The following is a 21,637-nucleotide window of genomic DNA, read 5'->3' on the forward strand; positions in this document are numbered from 1 at the left end:
GGGGGTACAATATAAAAGCAAAATGGAGGAAAATGTAATCCATTATATATTCTGTATTGTGTCATTCCTTCAATAAAAATAAAAATTAAAAAAAAAATGTGTCAATCATCATGTGACTGCTTGGTATAATTTATAATGCCATAATGTCAGTGTAAATCTAACCTCAGGGTCAACTTAACTATTCTTTCTCGATAGATGTAACATCACTAAGTGTGAGAATTACCATAAATTGGAAAAAAAATGGCTTTAGCTGAGTTAAAGACAGCCAAAGAACAGCTAATTATTTCTTTGATTGCTTTGCACCATACTGCTACTTTCTGAAGTGTTTATCCTTTTGTTTTTGTCCAGCCATTTGTCGCAACACTTGTGGTGATGGTTTCTGCTCCAGACCAAATATGTGCACTTGCTCCAATGGGCAGCTCTCTCCAGGGTGTGGATCTGGCTCTGGTAAGTGACATTGCCTTTGCTACAGAGAATGTGATAATGTACAGACACCAGCACCCTTCCTTCAATCAAATTAATGCCCTGATCTATAAAAAGATTTTACTCTGCACAGTCACATCAATCAGATGCAGTACAAATTATTTTAAGGGAGAAGAACTCACTATATTGTCACACTGGGCTTTCCCTACTTGGGTACAACAGGAATAGAGGCAGAGTAAAGCTCACTTACACAGACTTGAAATTCACTGCATTGGGTCACTGCATCCATCAGATAGGGGAAACACATCCTTCAATACTGAGCTCAGTTGAAATCTAGTGATTAATGTCTAATCACCATACCTAAAACATGGACTAATAAGGAAGATGAAAAATAGTCTAGGCACACTGATTTTAGGCATGCAGCTGACAATAGACTCTGTCACTCTTTGTTTGAGCTCTAATTATCAGCCTCTTGAGATACTACAGTCATCGGAGTGCCATGCTGCCTCTGCTGTTATAATTAGCTTTTCCTGGATGCGAAATTGTGGGTAGTGTTCGTGAAGAATATATATGGACATGAATAGCTGGGAGACTTACACACGCATCAATTATCCAATAGCTATAACGCATCGAAAATTCCAGTTTCATCCTCTCAGGAACTAGATCAAATTCTAACTGTACTCAAGAGAATTATGCAAGACATTATCGTATCACTGGCTGCTAGAGCCTTGAGGTCACTGATTTTTTGTTTAGTAGTCACTTGTTCTCACTGGAAGATACTTAAGAATCATATTGAGAAACCATTTATAATTTTTATTCTGAAGTTAAGTTTAGCCCTTCTCTGCATTTAAAAATTTCACCTACAGGGCAATGATGAATAAAGTTAGTACTGTTTGTTGGTTATCCTCAGGAAAAAAGTACTCATGCATGCAAGTTTGGTAATCCTTGAGTTTCACTAGGAATTCAATTTTCAGAGTAAATGTAGGCATGCACTCAGTGCATTGGTGAATGTTAGTCTAGAACTTTGTATTCAAGTCTACAATGTGTATTAGGCAACACACACAAAGTGCTGGAGGAAATCAGCAAGATAGGCAGCATCAGTTGAGGGCAATAAACAGTCAACATTTTGGGCCAAGATCCTTCATCAGGAGTGAAGAAGGAGGAATCTAATAGGAGAGAACAGTCCCTTTCTTCCATATTCCACTATTCTCTCCTATCAGATTCCTCCTTCTTCAGCCCTTTACCTCTTCAGGGTATCCCCTCCCAGCTTTTTAATTCATCACCCTCCCTGATCACCTAGCTTCCCCCTCATCTGGTCTCACCTATCACCTATCAGCTTGTACTACTTCTCCTCCCCCCACTTCCTTATTTTGGCTTCTGCCCCCTTCCTTTCTGGTCCTGGTTGTTGTGTATTTAATATTTCAGTAATATTTGAAAAAAATACATGGTTTGGTTAACCATTCTTTGTTTAATTAATTCATTACGGGTTATATGTAGAAGTACGTGAATGGCATACATCATTACACCACATAAGTGCGCAACTCACTTAAGTAAAACCAAAGTGGAAACATTTATCCCCGGATCCATGTTTCACTTTTGCTTAGTTTTTTGTAGTTACAAATCATAAAAGTAACACGTAAGTTTTTAAATGAACCCGAGATGAAGAACTATCTGTTGAAGAACCACACATTTTGTCTCAGCAAATTGTGGGGGGGGGGGGGAGAGAGAGAGAGAGAGAGAGAGAGAGAGAGAGAGATTTGAGTTAGAAAAAAGCACAGAACATTTTTTCCTTTGGAAGCACAGCAAGACGTTCAAGTTTAAAAAAAAGGCGGCAAATGGAAGAAATTCACAGGTTCATAAACAAAGAGTATCAGGTAATAATAGTCATAAAAAAAGCAGAAATAGCTAGCTACATCAGAAAGATATGAACATTCACTTGCACAAGATATAACTGAATATTGTGTACTGAGCAAACTGAGCAATATTTTAAAGCAAATGAAATAGCAATGAAAAGCGTGTGCCATTTTTGCTAAGTGCATTGGGTGAAAAGGCATACAGTTTGTTTAGAAGTTTAACTGCTCTACCCAAACCAGCCAAAATAAGCTTTGCTGTTATCATGAAAGTAATGAAGAAACATTTAGAACCGAAACTATTGTTGTTTGCTGAATGTTTTAGGTTTCATAAGCAGATTTAAAAAGAAGGGAAGTAAATTTCAGCGTACATCACTAAATTGAAGAAATGGCAACTCTTCACTAATTTGAGCATTGCCAGTTCAATAATGGGCTTAATTATGCCCTGAGAGATCATTTCATTTGTGGAATCTTACAAGAAAACATTCAAAAACAGCTCCTAACTGAAACACAGCTTACATTTAAAAGAACAATGGAAACAGCAGACAGAGGCGCAATTGAGTTGCAGTCAGGAATGAAAATGAGCGTAAACAAGATTGCAATGTCTGAGCAAAAATTGTCCTGGCCAAACAAATTGTCTCACTGTTGTGGCAGGGGCTCACATACTCCAGACCAATGCAGATTTAAAGGCAAATCTTGCTGAAGATGCAACAATGTAGGACACAGACAAAGAGCATGTCGAACAGGCAAAAATAGATGGACTGTTTAGGGAAGAGAAAAAAAGAAAAAGTCAAGCTGCAGTTTCAGCAAGAGCACTAATCAGTGTGCTTTTACTGAAAAGACAGATAATGATGAGAGTGACACAGCACTGGGTAACCTTGAGATTTGAAGTGTGAATACTAACAATAGACAAGCAATATAGCTTACACCAGAAGTGAACGGCAAATTAATTAAAATGGAATTGGATACTGGCTCGACTGTTTCAGTCATTCCACAAAATGAATGTGAATGGCATTTCAAAGATACTGAACTAAAGCCTGCACATATCCAACTAAGAACTTATACTGGAGAAAATATAACCTCTATGGGAATGACATTCATAATAGTGAAATACAACAACCAACAAGCCACATTGGACTTGCATGTGGTTAAAAACAGGGGAGGGCCAGCATTAGGGAGAGGGGTGGTCGTGAGTGACAGAAAACTAAATTTTGTTTGGAGTTCCATCCACCAGTTGCATGCCACATCCCTTGCAATAAAAACAACTGAAAGTGAATTAAGAAAGGAATTAAATAATGCCACAACTGTCTTCAATGATGGCATTAGAAAACTTAACCATATCAAAGGTAATATAGTGTTAAATGAAATTGCCACACCCATGTTTTAAAAAGCATGTTTGGGTTCTTATGCTATCTGTGACAAAGTAGCCTGTGAGCTAGATTACATGGAGGTTGAAAGAATTCTTTCCAAGGTTTGGTGGAGCCCATGGGCAAAGCCAGTAGTTGTCCGAGTAGCCAAGATGGATAGATCTGTCAGGATCTGTGATGATTTTAAGATCACTATCAACCCAGGACTGAAAGTAGATCAATATCCTCTGCCCAGGATAGGGGATATCTTTGCAACTCTTTCTGGAGGGAAACCAAAACGGACAGTTGAAACCTACCTATAGATGGAGATGGATGAAGAGTCTAAAATGTTTCTCACCATGATCACTCATGAAAGACTTTTGAACTATGTAGCCCCCTGGTAAGCCTCAGGCTCGCTCAACTCGCTTTCGTCTAGGGGGAGCAGTCTTCAGCCCCGCCAGACTGGGTAATCAAGTTTGTGTGGATGCTGTGTGATGTACCCCACCCCGCCAAATAACAGACAATACACCATATACGATTAAATCATTATACTTCATAGATCTTACTGGAACTATGTAATTAATAGAGAAAAAATATAAAAGGAAAGTAAAAGGCACCAAACTTATCAAAGTTCAACCACTTCGTGCACAACAGTTGGAGCTCAAGTAACAGAGTCTTCTTTCCACCTTTCGATCCCCTCTGACCACCTCAACCCACCGCCTGGGACCAACCACGGTGGTCAACCAGACGCTCCACACAAGTCTGTCTTCATCTCCCCTCCTCGCCAAAGACCCTTGGCCTCGGACTCCCGCTCGAGGTCCGTCCTGTCGGCCAGCTTACAGCATCACATCTCCTCTCGCTGTCCCCCTCGCGCCTTCTCCCCCAACACCCGCGAAAACAATAGCTTACAGACACACAAGAAGGAATATTATCTATCCCAATTGGTTTGTTCTCTCTCTCGTCAATAATATAACCCAAACAAGCAGAGAAAGAGAGAACTTCTTACATCGCAGTTATTATTACAGAAAAGCCATTTTAATTATAACATAACAAAGAAGCCATTTTGTTAGCCTTCGCAGTAACATAAAGGAAGAAACCCCTTACAGCTATAATAGACTTATTTATGGAGTAGCATCTGTACCTATACTCTGGCTGAAAGTTATGGACCGGGTGCTGCAAGGGCAGCCAGGCACTTGGTGTTACCTGGATGACATCATTGTTACCGGTAAGGAAGACAAGGAACATCTTCAAAATTTCAAGACAATGTTACAAAGATTAAAAGATCTTGGGTGTAGAGCCAGATGCAACAATTGTGAATTCTTTAAAACCAAGCATCACTAACTGTGGCCACCCCGTTGATGTACAAGGATTACACAAGTGTGCTGAGAAAATTCAAGCAGTGGTGGATGCCTCAAGGCTAAAGGGTGTGTCACAGTTGCAGTCCTTTTCAGGATTTGTCAATTACTATTACAGGTTGCTGCCAATCCTGGCTACTGTGCTCCACCCATTGAACTCATTACTTCAGAGCAGGAAGAAGAGGCAATAGACAAAGCAGAGTGAGATGGTTTTCCAAAAGGTGAAGGAAATGGTAATGTTAGATACTGTATTCACACATTGATCCACATCATACTTTTATGGGAGAGAGTTAACTCTAAAGTGTTGGAAGAGCTACATGCTAGTTATCTAGGCATGATCACAATGAAAGTATTGGCTCAAAGTTTTGTCTGGTGGCCTTGGATAGGTCAGCAGATCAAGCAGCTTGCCATGCACTGTTCAATATGCCAACACATCCAGGAGATGCCAAGAGCAGCGCCTCTCCTTACCTGGGAGTGGCCTGCATTGTCCTGGCAGAGGATTCATGTGGATTTTGCCAGGCCATTCATGGGCACAAATTTCTTGGTAGTAGTGGATGCAGCTACAAAATGGCCAGAAGTGTTCCCAATAACCTCCACTACAGCCTCGCACACTGCTGATGTGTTGAGAAGCCTCTTCTTAAGGACATGTTCTAGAACATTTAGTCAGTGACAATGGACCATAGCTTGTTGTAGAACAGTTTCAGTCATTCCTGAAAAAGAATGCAATAAGACATATTACATCTGTACTCTACCACCTAACTACAAGTGGCTTGGTGGAAAGGTTTGTCCAGAGTTTAAAGAACACACTGTGTTCAATTCAGCTGAACACAGTACACTGCCACTGAACCAGAAGCTCGCCAATTTCCTCCTTGCATTTCACAATGTAGCACACTTCACAACCAACAACTCAAAAGCTTTGCTGTTCTTGAGTTGTCCTTTTGTGCTCACGCTTGGATCTCCTCAAACTCAATGTCAGAAGGAGTATGCAGTACAAACAGGTGAGACAGATTGAGGGTTCCTTAAACAAGGAGGTTCAATGTTTCACTCTTGGACAAGCAGTCTTGGCGAGTGTCTACAGAAGTGATCAAAAGTGGGTACTTGGAAAGATTAAGGGTGGAAATGGAGAACTCTCCTACACAGTGGAGATTGCATCTGATATCATCTGGAGGTGACACCTTGATCAGTAGAGGAGAGCAGAGTCAATTGTTAGTGAAGAAAGATGCCCAGAGCTGTCAGAACCACTTCCTGCAGTCCCAGAGTCAACTCTTACAGCCACCACGGAGAAGGTTCCAAAACCTGAGACTGTTTCACAGTCACAAGTCTCACCTGCAAAGCAGAGTGACCTCCCTTGTTAGGAAAGACATTATCCCATAAGACTAAGAAATTCTTCACAGCGATTAAATCTTTAGGCCTGAATGGGATAATTTAAAACCTACTATGCTATGGATGTCTATATAGTATACTGTATGTGTAGTTGAGGTGCATTCTATATTGAATTGAAGTTTATAGCTGAGCAGGGAGGAGCGTTGTGTCTTTAATATTTGAGTAATATTATAAATATATTGTTTGATTAAGCATTTTTTTAAAAATAATTCATTACAGGTTATATGTAAAAGTAAGTGAATGGCATATGTCATTACACCATGTCATAAGTGTAGTACTGACGAAAGTAAAACAAAGTAAATACGTTTATCCCTGGCTCCGTGTTTTTCTTTCAATTAATTTTTGGAGTTACAAAACATAACACTTATGAAAGGTCTCTGTCCGAAACATGGACTGTATTCCCCTCCATAGATGCTGCTTGGCTTGCTGAATTCCTCCAGCATTTTGGGTGTATTGCTCAAGATTTCTAGCATCTGCAGAATCTCTTGTGTTCCAAAGAGTATCACGAGCTTTCTTGGGACTGCTGCCCACTGAGCCACAGCTAACAACTGATCCTCCTGGAAATGTAGGATACGCCCTACATCAAATCACTAGTCAGGTACAGGCTCTGATTGTTTCATGAGTATGTGCGACTGTAACCAGCCTCCAGTAGGATAATCTCAGTGAATGTGGAGACTGCAATAAGACATGGTTAAGATACATTGACCTGGCTGAGGAGTCAGTGATTTGAAAGCTCACTACTGAGTTGCATAGCCAGCTCTTGATGATCAATAAGATATAACCATTTGTCATTAAGATACAATCACTTGTGATTATTTCTGAAATCAACTATGCAAACTTTTAAAGGTATTATTAAAACAGTCATATGGAAATAAGATATTGTGGGGCAGAATTTCAGCTTAAATTACTAAAGAAAATTGGGGAAAACTATAGAGAAATCACAAGCAATTTATATAATTTCCTGATATTTTCAACTGTAGCTCTATTTAGAAACTACATTGCTATTGAGAAATACCCCCAGGTGGTTCTATTTTGGTTAGTGAAGATAGCTGACAGATATTGAGTCCTTTTATTTAAAGAAGCAAACTCGAGTTGGGTTTCCTCAACCGCTCTTCAGGTTTCAATGGAGTGAGAGAAGAGTAACCCCATGAGAGCTTACTGTTAATGAGAAGAGAGGATGGAACAGTACCAGTCTCAATAGCCATGTGCAATGTCAATATTACTGATTTTGATATGCAAACATTATTGCAGCTGCCAGTCTGCTCAGTAATGTGAATAAACAGAGGCGGCTTTTCTATTGTATGTATGTAACAATGGGTAGCTTTTGTTCCATTTTATGTGAGCTACCTCTGGATGTTTGTCACTACTTTATATGAGTGAACAAGCAGTTCCCCTAAGGTATATCTAGGTGACCAGCAATGGCCATCCATTAGTATCAGAGAGTGACTGGGATCTCCTTTGGCCCTTTATGTGTGTTGCCATGGGTTGCTTCCTTCCACCTTCAACTGTGAGCAAATGATCTGGAGCTGCAACCCTCATATTTTACATGTGTGTTTGTCTGATTCTCTCCTGACTGAATAGGAGTGACAAGGGGTTACCTCACTTTTGCTTCGTATTTCAGAGATTAGTAACCACTTCATGCCTTTGTTCAATGTAGGTGAACAGGGAAAAGTCTTAAACAAGAGAAAGTTTGCAGATGCGGGAAATCTGAGCAACTGACACAAAGTGAACTCAGCAGGCCAGGCGGCATCTATGTACTTTCTTTTCATAGATGCTGCCTGGCCTGCTGAGATCCTCCAGCATTTTGTGTGTGTTGCAGGGAAAAGTTTTTCTATTTTGTTACGCATGTGAACATAGGCTGATTCTCACCCTCATAGAGTCTAAGTGACTTGCCTCTGTTATATGTGTGGGACCAGGGGCTATTTCTCCCCTTTCTTGGTTGTGAATGACTAAGGGATGGTGGGGGTACATAGCCCACTTTTCTATTTGATTAAAACAAAATAATTCAATTAAAATGTTGACTGGTCCAAGATACACACTACTGTTGTTGCAATGCTGTTCCTGGCTTGGGAATGCTTGATGAGGCAGTGTGGTGAGAGCTTTGCTCTGTATCCAACACGTCTTTTTTAAAAAAATAACTTTATTAAATCCCTAAACTCTAAAACTTCAAATATTGTTCTCAGCATTCAGGATGCATGCTGTCCCTGCCCTGGAAATGTTTGACAGGAAAGTGCTGAGTGAACTTTATTCAGTATCTAGCATGCTTTTTATTTCTTTTTTATCTGAGAATGCATGATGGGGTAATATTCAGGAGCATTACTCTGAATCTAACACATACTTTCTCTGTTCCTGAAGTGTGTAAGGGCATTTTTTTTTCTGTATCTTGTTATTTCACTTTTATGTGTATGTGAGTAACTAGGGATGCATGCTGAGCTCGTTGACTTTATTAACTTTGGCTCCAACTTTCACCCTGCCCTCAAGTTTACCTGGTCCATTAACAACACCTCCCTCCCCTTTCTAGATCTTTCTGTCTCTATCTCTGGAGACAGCTTATCTACTGATGTCTACTATAAGCCTACTGACTCTCACAGCTATCTGGACTATTCCTCTTCTCACCCTGGCCCTTGCAAAAATGCCATTCCCTTCTCGCAATTCCTCCGTCTCCGCCGCATCTGCTCTCAGGAGGAGGCTTTTCATTCCAGGACGAGGGAGATGTCCTCCTTTTTTAAAGAAAGGGACTTCCCTTCCTCCACTATCAACTCTGCTCTCAAACGCATCTCCCCCATTTCACACACATCTGCTCTCACTCCATCCTCCCGCCACCCCACTAGGAATAGGGTTCCCCTGGTCCTCACCTACCACCCCACCAGCCTCCGGGTCCAACATATTATTCTCCGTAACTTCCGCCACCTCCAACGGGATCCCACCACTAAGCACATCTTTCCCTCCCCGCCCCCGCTTTCCGCAGGGATCGCTCCCTACGCGACTCCCTTGTTCATTCGTTCCCCCCCCCCCATCCCTCCCCACTGATCTCTCTCCTGGCACTTATCCTTGTAAGTGGAACAAGTGCTACACATGCCCTTACACTTCCTCCCTTACCACCATTCAGGGCCCCAGACAGTCCTTCCAGGTGAGGCGACACTTCACCTGTGAGTCGGCTGGGGTGATATACTGTGTCCGGTGCTCCCGATGTGGCCTTCTATATATTGGCGAGACCCGACGCAGACTGGGAGATCATTTCGCTGAACACCTACGCTCTGTCCGCCTGAGAAAGCAGGATCTCCCAGTGGCCACACATTTTAATTCCACATCCCATTCCCATTCTGATATGTCTACTGTAAAGATGAAGCCACACTCAGGTTGGAGGAACAACACCTTATATTCCGTCTGGGTAGCCTCCAACCTGATGGCATGAACATTGACTTCTCAAACTTCCGCTAATGCCCCACCTACCCCCTCCACCCCATCTGTTATTTATTTATATACATGCATTCTTTCTCTCTCTCTCCCTTTTCTCCCTCTGTCCCTCTGACTATACCCCTCGCCCGTCCTCTGGGTTCCCCCCCCTTTCCTTCTCCCTGGGCCTCCTGTCTCATGATTCTCTCATATCCCTTTTGCCAATCAACTGTCCAGCTCTTGGCTCCATCCCTCCCCCTCCTGTCTTCTCCTACCATTTTGGGTCTCCCCCTCCCCCTCCAACTTTCAAATCTCTCACTAGCTCTTCCTTCAGTTAGTCCTGACGAAGGGTCTTGGCCCGAGACGTCGACTGTACCTCTTCCTAGAGGTGCCGCCTGGCCTGCTGCGTTCACCAGCAACTTTGATGTGTGTTACTTGAATTTCCAGCATCTGCAGAATTTCTTGTGTTAGGGACAGCTTTTAATGTTGTATCTAAGGGCAGGTTACTTGACTCTGTGTGTGTGTTTGCACGTGCGCGCATGCTTGCACGGGCCCTTCTCTGCTCTACTCAACATTAGAAATGAGGGGAAGTTTCGTCCTCTGTTGTATATGTGCACACAAATGCTATTTCTTTCCTATTATATATTGATGATGTGGAGCTGTTTCTCTGTATTTTATCTTGGTGACCAAAGTGTTCTCTTCCATATTGTATGTCAGTGTCCATTTTGCCTCCCTCTTGTGTTGCCTGTGTATGAAATGGGGCAGTCTCTCCTCTCTTGCTTGTACCTGTTTTTGTCTTTGGTGTACATAGTTGACCAGGATTAGCTTCTTGCCTTTGTGAGGATCTCTGGACTGCTTATTACCATTGTCATATTTAAGGGACATGTTTTGTCCCAAGTTGTATGCATGAAATCAGATGCTTCAGCTCTCTGAGTGAATAAGGCTGCCTGTTTCTTCTTGTGTATAGCCTGACTCAGCCAAGAGACAGCCTCTCTCCCCAGATGCATGTGTGTAATGATGGGTTGCTCTTCACCTGTTATATTTGAGCAACTAGTGGCAGCTCAACATTCTGTTTCATGTGAGTATGCACATGCTGTTTCATCTGTTGTGTGTGAGCGGTCATTGACTGCTTTCCTCTGTATAATGTATGTGTGATCAGAGGCTGATTCTCTTCTCTGTTGTATGTGAATGGGTGGGGACTGCCTCATTCCTTTGTTGTATGCAAGTCAATTACTGGAGTTGATCCTGTGTTATAACAGCTGTCAACTACTCTGTTTTCATAAGCATTTAAGTGTTTCCCTGATCTGCTGGCCTCCAGCTCCCCACCCATCTAAGCCACTGGCATTCACAACTCCAGTTTAATCTTTAGTTTAAATAATCACAATTTATCAAGCTGGATAAAATGCAAAAATGTGACCGGGACAGAGACTAGTGACTGCATTCAAATGGTCACTTCACATAAACATACAAATCAAAGCCATCAACTCTACATGGCACCATTCCCTTCTTTCAATGGCCCCTCATGTATTGGAGGACACATTAGTGGGAGCATCTCTCTTTGTGCATGTACACTAAGCCTCCAATGGTTGAAATCTGGCACAGTAGCGTAGTGCCTAGCACAATGCTTTATAGTACCAATGACCTGGATTCAATTCCTGCTGCTGCCTGTAAGGAGTTTGTATGTTCTTCCTGTGACCACTTGAGTTTCCTTCCACAGCCCATAGATGTAATGGTTGGTAGGTCATTGTGAATTGCCGTGTGATTAGGTTAGGCTGAAATCTGGGGATTGCTAGGCATGTTGTACCTGGGTTTCGGGCCGAGACCCTGTTGACTCACGTTTTTTCCCATAGATGCTGCCTAGTCTGCAGAGCTCCTCCAGCATTTTGTGTGTGTTGCTCGAATCTCCAGCATCTGCAGATTCTTTCTTGTCTGTGACAGCAAGGCAGCGTGGCTCGAAGGGCCTGTTCCACGTTGTATCACAATCAATCAACAGACAGTTAGACAGACAGCAAAGTAATATAGATTGCACAACCCTTGTGGAACCTTCCTTGTATTCATTCCACTGAGAGAAATGAGTCTTGTTCAAATGGCGATGGAGAATCTTACCCCAAGCTCCCTATTCTGCTCTGCACTCTTTCCAGGCAGTAAAATTGCAAGTTTATTCCACTGCTTTCTAATCTGGAGGACAAATGATGTCAAGAGTTAAGCTGATCCAGAAACCTTACGGTTGGTTCAGCAGCAATAAAAATGGTGTTATAACTGGATGGTCTCTCTGACCTTGTTCACTCACAAGGGACAGAGGGAAGAATCAGCCTCTCTGGTCACTGAAATGCAGTCCCACCCAGAAGTTGAATAAACATGGAAGAGAGTGCCGAGTGGAAAGTGTAGTTCAGAGTCACTGAAAATGGCACATTGACATTCTCAAGCAGTCTTAATATCAGCACATACAATGTTTATAAGAAGTTAATATCAATGTATACAACATTTTGACCAACAGCAAATATGTATTAAATCATATTTATTCAATAAGTACATTTAATGTAAGAGAAATATATACAATATACATTCTGAAATTCTTTTTCTTTGCAAACATCCACAAAAACAGAGGAGTGCCCCAAAGAATGAATGATAATTAACTGTGAGAACCCCAAAGCCTCCCCACGCATAAGCAGCAACAAAGCAACAACCCCCCGCCTTCCTCACCAGCAAAAAAGCATCTGCACCCCTCACTGAGCACTCAAGTGTGCAGCAAAGCATCAATAAAGACACAGACTTGCAGTACCTCAAAGACTACTCGTTCACCCAGTAATTCGACATACCACAGACTCTGTCCCTCCCTAATAAGGGAAAAAGAGGTGTCCCTGTCTCACAGTGAGAGAACTCAAAGAACTCGTGTCTCTGGGTGCACAGCCAGCAGCCAGCTCGCTGCTTTCAGTCTTCTGTGTACTGCCATGACAGATCAGGCGGCAGCACCGACCTTGAATCAACCCGTCTGCAGAGCCACAAAAATCCGGCACCCTTTAGGCACACTAGTCTTCCAGGTTGTATCCTTGGCATATCAAATAGCCATATCATGGCTGGTCGTGAGGCCCTTAGAGCGGGTCCCATTTCCGCAAAGAACCAAAGTCAGTGTTTAACTCCAGGTCAGGGTCTTCAAAAGAACCTTGAAAGGAGAAAAAAAAGAGATATCAAAGATAGAAATAGAGCTGTTTCCGAAGATATAAGCATAGGTGTCGGTGTTAGACGCCATCTCTGTCCTTACTAAATTACATTGCACTCGACAGCAACACCACATCAGATTTGGGAAAACAGTGAAATCTTAAGGAATGCATTTATGCTATGAGGAATACTGAGAGAACTAGGCACAAGTTTTAATCTCCTACAAATGAGAAAATCGGATTCAAAGTCAAGGTTTATTTATTAATTTCCACAGATACTGCCTGACTTACTGAGTTCTTGTTGTGTATTAAATATTACAGTTATTTTAAAAGAATGAGAGGAGATCTTATAGAAACATATAAAACTATGAAAGAGATCTGATAAGATAGAGGCAGGAAAGTTGTTTCCACTGATAGGGGAGGCTAGAACTAGGGGACACAGCCTCAACATTCGGGGCAGTAGATTTAAGACGGAGATGAGGAGGAACTGCTTTTCCCAGAGGACTCTGAATCTGTTGAATTCTCTGCCCAATGAAGCAGTAGAGGCAACCTCAGTAAATACATTTAAGACAAGGTTGGATAGATTTTTGCATAGTAGGGGAGTTGAGGGTTATGGGGAAAAGGCAGGTAGGTGGAGATGAGTTCATTGCCATCCTAATTGAATGGCGGAGCAGGCTTGACAGGCTAGATGGCCTACTCCTGCTCCTATTTCTTATGTTCTTACATTTGAGTAATCTTTTATATATATTGTTTGATTAAGCGTTCTTGTCCGTTTAAATAATTCATTATGGGTTATATGTAAAAATACCTTAATTGTATACATCATCACGCTACCATGCGATACGTACGGACCTTGCTTAAAGTAAAGACAAACTAGAAGTGTATTCCTAGATTCTCATGTTTTCCTTTGAATTAGTTCAATATTTTGAAGTTACAAAACATAACACTTATAGCATTTAAAAACGCAAACACGAGGAAATCTGCAGACGCTGGAATTTCAAGCAACACACATAAAAGTTGCTGGTGAATGCAGCAGGCCAGGCAGCATCTCTAGGAAGAGGTACAGTTGACGTTTCGGGCCGAGACCCTTTGTAAGGTCTCGGCCTGAAACGTTGACTGTACCTCTACTTATAGCATTTCCTGTTTTTATTCCAGATTTTCAACAAATGCAGCTTTTTCCTTGATATTTTGTTCAGGTGCAAGAGAGTGCAACCGGACATAAGCAAGCTAGTCTGACACAAGAAGAATCAGGTGCAATGAGAGAAGCATGCATTAGTGAAAGAGCGAGGCACATAGACACAAGCAAAAAAACCAGACACGTAGTCAGACGTAGGTGAAAGGGTGAGACATAAAGACAGACAGATGTGAGGGAATTAGGCAAAAAGTCAGACACAACATCACATACAAGAAACAGAGTTATGAGACAGCTGCACTGTCAGGCAGATGTGAAGAAGACAACAATTGATATGCTCAGGACAAGTTGAGAGTTCTGAGAAAGTCAGGCACAAGCAGGACGTTGGGAAACAGACAGCCGCAGTGTCCTGCAGGAAGACAGTGAAGAATAAACGAAGAAGACAATCACTTAGAGGAACACAAGTGGAGACATTGTGAAATATCATGATGTCAAGCTTAAATGAAATAGTCTGTCACAGTCTGTCACAAGTGAGACGAGTAACGAAATGTTTAGAAGCAAGCCAGACAGTCAGTCAGGATGTTGGGCATAAGTAGGCAAGTCAGAAACAATGAAACAATTAGGAATAATGAGATTGTCTGGATAGACACAGTCAGAGTCCAGTGACATAATAGAAATGTAACAGCAGATGTGAGAGCTGAGCTGCTGGTTAATCCCGTTTCCTGAATTGGAAAAGCCAGCAATAAAGTGAATGCAATTTTCACCCTTACTGAATTCATTAATGCTGTAGCCATTGAGTTATATTTGAACGCGACTAACAAATTCCACATGTGAAGAAACCCAAGTTGATTTTTATCATTCTGCAGGTGTGGAGACATCTGACTCCTTCTGTTCTCTTTGCAGTTCAGCAATGCAATGTCAGGTGCATGAATGGTGGGTCCTGCTCAGACGACAGCTGTGTTTGCCAGAAAGGGTATACTGGAACGCACTGTGGGCAGCGTGAGTATCAACAGTACACTTTAGTAAAGAGATCCAAATGCATAGGGCAGAGGGAAGTGAAGATCAATTTCTGGGCAAATGGAAACTGCAGAGCTGCAAGTCATTTTGATTTTATTTATTAGTAATCTGGATAGAAGATAGAAGTTATCTGCACCACATCATGGGATGAGAACTAACCTGCAGTCAACCTCATCATTAAAAAATAATGAGGCTGACTGCAGTTACAGTACACTAACTACATCAAGTACTTGCTTTGTCCCAGTGTCCTACTGGCATAGTGATAGTGATGGAGTCCATTTGCCTTTGTATCAAAGAAAACGTTAATATTAAAACTTAATATTTGTTTTAATGTTTAGCAGGCACACTAACTGCATTAGAAAAAATTGCCATCAGCTAAAAATTGAGAAAACTTTCTGCAAAAATGTATAAACGTTGTAGTTATAGGATTACCATTTGTGCTCACTGGTATTGGATATTAAATACATCCTGGGTGCCAAGCAGCTGAATCAACTCAACATATAAAGCAAACAGTAGAATTTTAGTGGCAAGAAGCATTTATTCATACACAAGATAGTAGCCAAATCATACTGGCAAAGGATTCTGCTCAAACACAAATGCGGCCAAGACTCATTGGCGGGGAGTCCCTCTCAAATGCAGACATAGTGTGAAGTGAAAGTTGTCAAGCCTATCCTTGCCCATTGCTGCACCTGAAGATCATCTCTAGCTGTCCAGGATCCAGTTGGAGAACTAAGACACTGGGGCAGTCTCACTGCAGCAGGAAATGTGCACAGAACTCACTGGTAATTTCAAGTGTAAAATAGGGCATGAAGATAAAATAAAGGCCTAAGTGGAACATTTACATAGTAACAATAGTATGCTTCATGACAGACCTTTTACACTTTGCATTAATCTAACCATTAAGCAATTGCTTAACAATATATTTCTGATGAAGATACTTTTCGACAACCAACATCCATCACAGTTGGCATATCCTTCAAAGAACAGCTGGAAAGCTCACCTGTGGTTTCCAGGAAGTAATGATCTGCACGTGAAGCCAGTTTGCACTGCATGAAGTTTCAGACAACTTCACGTTGATTGGTGCTTCTACAAACTGTAGAAATCTATGATTAATTCCACTAAAACTTACTTAATATTTTTGAAATGGGTGCAAGAAACACACATGCTTGGCAGCTTTGTTCAAACAATATATTGTTAACGGATGTTATCCCGTTTCTCTATTAGCTGTGTGCAAAAATGGCTGCCAGAATGGAGGACGTTGCATTGGACCAAGTCGCTGTGCGTGTGTGTATGGCTTCACTGGACCACAGTGTGAACGAGGTAGGCATGCCTCTTCGTGCTTTTGAGGGACTGTTGAGTTCTTATGGCAATTTTCTTTTCCAGAAATCAGTGCTACCCCTTGGGTGTGAAGTTAATGCCCAGATTTAATTAAGTGAGGTAGTGTACTTCTTCGACCGCTCAAGCAGGACTTTTACTTGCTCCCGATAAATGGACCCAAGCTTCTTAGTACCATCCCGAATACGCCTTCTCCATTTGGAGCAGACCTGAGACAGAGGTTCACAGAGTCAGTGGGGATGTTACATTTCTTCAAGGAAGCGTTAAGCACACCTGAAACCTTTTTCTTCTGTCCATCTGGTGACTTCACAAGACAGAGCACAGATTTACTGCCAATGGCATGAATGTGATGCACAGATGTGTAAGTTGTAAGAATGTGAACATGATTGACATTATGTAAGTAAAGCAAGCAGAAAAAGGGTGAATGTGCATTTACAGAATAATTGCAAGACTACCCAAAGCGTATGAAGGCAATTAAGTACTTTGTGCCTGAGGGTGACTTACTTCCACTCTGGCTTCGTGGGTTAAGTTGCTGTTGAGGCTGATGTGGGAACAGATGGATTGGAAGATAGCTTATGAGTGGACAGGAAGATAGTTTGTGAGGTGTTGCATTCCTTCCACACTTACACAGAGCCTCAGTGTACTGACGCATGGCATCCCAGTGCCACTTGGAATATTTTCCTCTTTAACCAATCAAGTTCCTAGGAATCAGTTACATTTGCTCAGGGAAGTTCTGAGCACATTCTTGAATCTTTTTCTCTATCTACCAGCAATTTTTCCATAACAAAGCTCAGAACAGAGCGTCGTTCAGCAGTCTGGTACCGTGCAGCTAACCACAGGCATGCTCTATGTAGCAGGGGCACTAAAGGCAAACATTGCTGTTGAAACACACAAAATGTCAGAGGAACTCAGCAAGATAGGCAGTAGCTATGTTCTGATGAAGGGTCTTGGCCTGAAGTGTATACTCTTTATTCTTCTCCATAGATGCTACCTGACCTGCTGAGTTGCTCCAGCATTTTGTGTGTGTTACTCTGGATTTCCAGTATCAACAGAATCTCTTGTATTAATGATGAAATTCACCATCACCTTTAATGCAGCCTTTGGATCATTAATGGAAACAGTATCCGAAGATCAAGACCTCATAATTGGCTCAAAACTCATGGTCTACCAGGCTGCATTCTTGCCCTCTTACATGCTTATGAGACTCGCCACCTAAAGACACAGGAAATATACTACAATATTGTCTTCATAATATCCTCCAAATTCACTGGAAAGACAAACCAACCAATGTCAGTGTCCTCGCATGCAAGCATTTCCAGTATTGAGGCTCTGGATAACCAATTTGGAAGTGTAGTCATCACTGTAATAAGGCAAAAGAAAACAGAATGAAAGCAAAAGTAATCCTGTTGACATAAAGTATAAAACATCTCCAGCTGTCCAACCACAATTGAAAACTACATTGAAGAATAGACCATGTGGTTTCCTTATTATTACGATGTGTGGATATCCGGTCTCAGTATTGCTGTCTCTGTATCCCTGCCTCCCCACTAAACTTTCCTTGATTCTATCAACCAGTTTGACTCCTTTCTTCTGATTGTGTTTAAATAGCTCAGCCTCTCTCCTGGGATCTTGTTTCCCAGTTTGACTCCCCACCCCCCTGTGTTGGAGCTAATCTCCAATATCTTTGTGGATAACTTCAATCACCACTACTCTGAACGGATTCTATGACCTACCGATTCATTTTCAAGGACTCTTTACAACTCATCTTCTCAGTGTTGTTTTTTATTTGCAGTTTGCCTTCTTTTGCCCATTGGTTGATTGTGTTTGTTTATGTGCAGTTTTTTTTGGTAAATTCTGCTGTATTTTCTTTTTCCTGTAAATTGCTGCAAGGAAATGAATCGCAAGGTAGTATACAGTAACATAAATACTTTGATAATACACTAATTTTGAACTTTGTCTCAGTGTTGCAGTTTTAATCTGTAATCCAGGCTCTGAATATTTAAATTTAGACTCTGGGGTTCTGTTTCCTCAGTTTTCTCCCTGTGTTGAAACCCTTTTCCAGGCACTTGGCCTAGCCTTCTTTGTATGTTCAAGCCCAGAACTGTTGCCTGTGCCCTCCTGCTGTGGTTTTGAAGTCCAAACTCTGTTTCCCAGACTAGGGTTGAGACCAGCCTCTGCTCCCAGACAGTTTTTTTGTGTTGAAACACAGCCTCTGTTCTCTAACCTCCCTCTGTGTGCTGAAGTACAAACTGTCCCCCATTCTCACCCTGTGTGTGGTGCTCGGAATCTGTTCCTCAGGCTAGTTCAGTGGTTCAAAGCTCGAAGTGTTCCTCAGGTTCTGGCTGTATGTTGAGTTCTACATATTGTTCTGCAGGCTCATTCTAAATGTTGAAACCTAGCCTCTGTTCCCCAGGCCACATGTTGCAACCTACACCTTGTTCCTCAGGCTCTCTCTGTATGTTAAAGTCTGGACTCTGTTCTCCAGCCTTGTTCAGTGTATTGAAGCTCAGACAGTACCCCTCTCTCCCTCTGAATGTTGAAGCTTGGGCTCTGTTCCATTGGTTTCTCGCTGGTTTAGGTTTATTTAAATCATTTAAGCACTTCAATGACAGCGATGTGATTTTTTTCACATTCATCATCCATTGCACATGTTGGCTAAATGGGAATCTTTTGATTTATAGCATAGACCAGCTGCAGTTCCAGAGGGGCTGTTTTCAGCTTCTGTAAACACAGTAACTCCCTTTGCAACTAAGACTTTGATTGCTTTCTGGGAGTTTACTGTTAAATTGCAACAAATTGGAAGGTGTGACCTCAATGTAAACAAGCCTTCAGGTGTAGCCATTATGGCATTGCTTTGTCACTTATGCTGGCTAAATTGGTCAGGGGCTCTTTGAAGTAGGGAAAGCCAGTCATTTGTCAACTGATTATACCAGTGCCATTTTTTTCCACAGAATTGGGAAAAGAAATCAATCTCTTTTCATAAAAGTTGGTGTGAATGCTGCTTTACAATTTGGCAAAAGTATCTTTGGTCTATACCACAATTAGTATGAGTTGATCCCACAGTTCCCACATTTGCCTTACAAACCCAGTGACTGCCATAGTTACTGAAGTGAACTCAGCCCAAAACATCGACTGTTCATTTCCCTCCGTAGATGCTGCCTGCTGAATTCCTCCATCCTTTTGTGTGTGTTGATAGTATGAGTTCGTATGTAGTCTAGGCACCAATCCAGAGAAGTTACTGAGCTCAGGAGTATCAGCTCAGATCAAGTCAATAATTCAATGCTGGCTAGAAAGGATTACTGAGATCAACATTGTGATAGAGTTGCATTAACAGTAGCCAAGACTGGGGAGCAGTACATTAATTTTAAAATACCAGAGTGGCTGGGTTATGAACAACAGGTAATTGATTACAAGGACTGTGGCTTATATGAGTGACTGATGCCAGTCCTGTGAAGGAGCTGGGTCAGTATCATATAGGATGGAGTCAGTGACACACATTATTATCTGGGAAAGTTTGCTAAGGTTTGTTTATGCCAGGAACAGTATTAGTGACAATCAAAATACATACAGTTTCTTGACAAGAAGCAGTTGCTGCACTTGACAGTGCGCAGTGTTTGAGTTTCTGTATTATAAAAAACTCAATATCTGTATTATTTGGGGAGATGGAAGGTGAAGCAGATAACAACTGCAGTGCCTTTATGTTCAAATGTCGCACTGTGCTCTGCAACTGGCATCATTAGGAATTGTATAGACAATTATTGCTTTCCTTTATTGGGTTACAGGTCAAAGAACATTATGGTAGGATGAGTGACTGGGGTCAAGTAGTTGGTTCCAGTCACTTCTTTTGATGCAATAATCTTATGGTCTTAACATCTTGCTGGATCTCCTGCACACTCCGGCATAAGCATATTAAGAACAGTGATACAGCATTTAGCATACAGAATCATGGGCGAAAACAGAACTTTTGTGGTTCCCATTAAAAGCTGCATGCCAAGCTGACAGGAAGAGGGTCAAGCTGATAGAGTTTTTCCTGGTGGTACAAAAGACTGCCATGGAGATGAGAGAAAATGCATCCAGATGCAAAATGGTAAAGAGGATCTCCTTTGTATTTGGGTACCATGTACCTGGTACCAGGCTCAAGTTACTGTGAAGTCATATTTCCGTGCCATCACGCATCTCACAGTTAATGTTTTAACATGAGCGCTAGTTAATGAAAGGAGTCTCACTAGTTAATTCTCCATTTCACTGACCATTGGAAACTGAAACTGAGACGTGCTCCATGCAAAATATCAACAAAGCAATGTGACATTAATTCTCAATTCACCTCTGAAACCTGTAGATGCTCCTAGTTTTTGCAGATGCAGAGCAAGGTGTTCCTTCAAAGTCTCCAATTTCTGATGCAGTGAAGGAAGCATGCATTACATGTCCTATGACATTATCATCTAAACTATCGATGCTGGGCAAATACCAGACTAAGCCGTACCACATGGAAGTACCTATGCTGATCTTCAGATAGGTGTCCAGTGACTAGAAGTGTTTGTTGCTGCACCCGTTCTGTGCAAATGCCTCTAATTGCTAGGCAAGAGAGCGTAACGGAGAGGTGGAGGAGCAGATGGGTTAACTTCTACAGCATCACTATTGTAGGCAAGCCCAGCATTCGAGGGTTGAAGCGCTGAGGAAATGCATCAGAGGCCAGGATCAGAAGGATTTGAGGCTTGTAGCACTGAAGGAGCACTGAGGGTATGGAGAAATCTAATGGATGAAATAGAATTTTAAACTGGAGAAATCGAGAGATCATTGTCAAGCAGAACGGATGTGTTGGGAGTTGAATGATACTGGATATTATCATATGAATAAAGCAAAGTGCTAAATAAGATACTATACTACCATACTGGGATGGTATGGTAGTGTAGTGGTTAGCACACCATTTTGCAGTACCAGCTACCCGGGTTCAATTCCCGCTGCTGTCTCTAAGTTCTCCCTGTGACCGCATGGGTTTCTTCGGGGTGCGCGGTTTCCCCCCCGCCCCACAGTCCGAAAACATACTGGTCGGTAGGTTAATTGGTCACTGGAAATTGTCCTGTGATTAGGCTAGGATTAAGTTGGGGGATTACTGGGTGGGTGTGGCTTGAAGGGCCCGAAGGGCCTTTTCTGCGCTGTGTCTCAATAAATGAATGAATTAATTTGTAAATTAAGGTGGAATTTAGAAGGACAGAGCGAAGTGTAGAATGGGAATGGTAGT

The 21,637-nt window shown here is 41.9% G+C and overlaps 1 protein-coding gene across 2 annotated transcripts in view; it reads left to right on the forward strand.

Moving 5' to 3' along the window:
* Positions 1-21,637, forward strand: part of fbn2b (fibrillin 2b) — a 280,052-nt gene that overhangs the window by 37,194 nt on the left and 221,221 nt on the right. The window contains exons 4-6 of one of the 2 annotated variants that reach the window (XM_072244683.1): positions 349-447; positions 14,947-15,042; positions 16,285-16,380. In XM_072244683.1, coding sequence (XP_072100784.1) covers positions 349-447; positions 14,947-15,042; positions 16,285-16,380 — 291 coding nt within the window. Of the gene's footprint in view, positions 1-348; positions 448-10,785; positions 10,832-14,946; positions 15,043-16,284; positions 16,381-21,637 lie in introns of those variants that run through there. The other variant, XM_072244684.1, reaches the window with a different exon arrangement.

The sequence above is a fragment of the Mobula birostris genome, chromosome 26, assembly GCF_030028105.1.
Source record: "Mobula birostris isolate sMobBir1 chromosome 26, sMobBir1.hap1, whole genome shotgun sequence".
Taxonomy (NCBI): Eukaryota; Metazoa; Chordata; class Chondrichthyes; order Myliobatiformes; family Myliobatidae; genus Mobula; species Mobula birostris.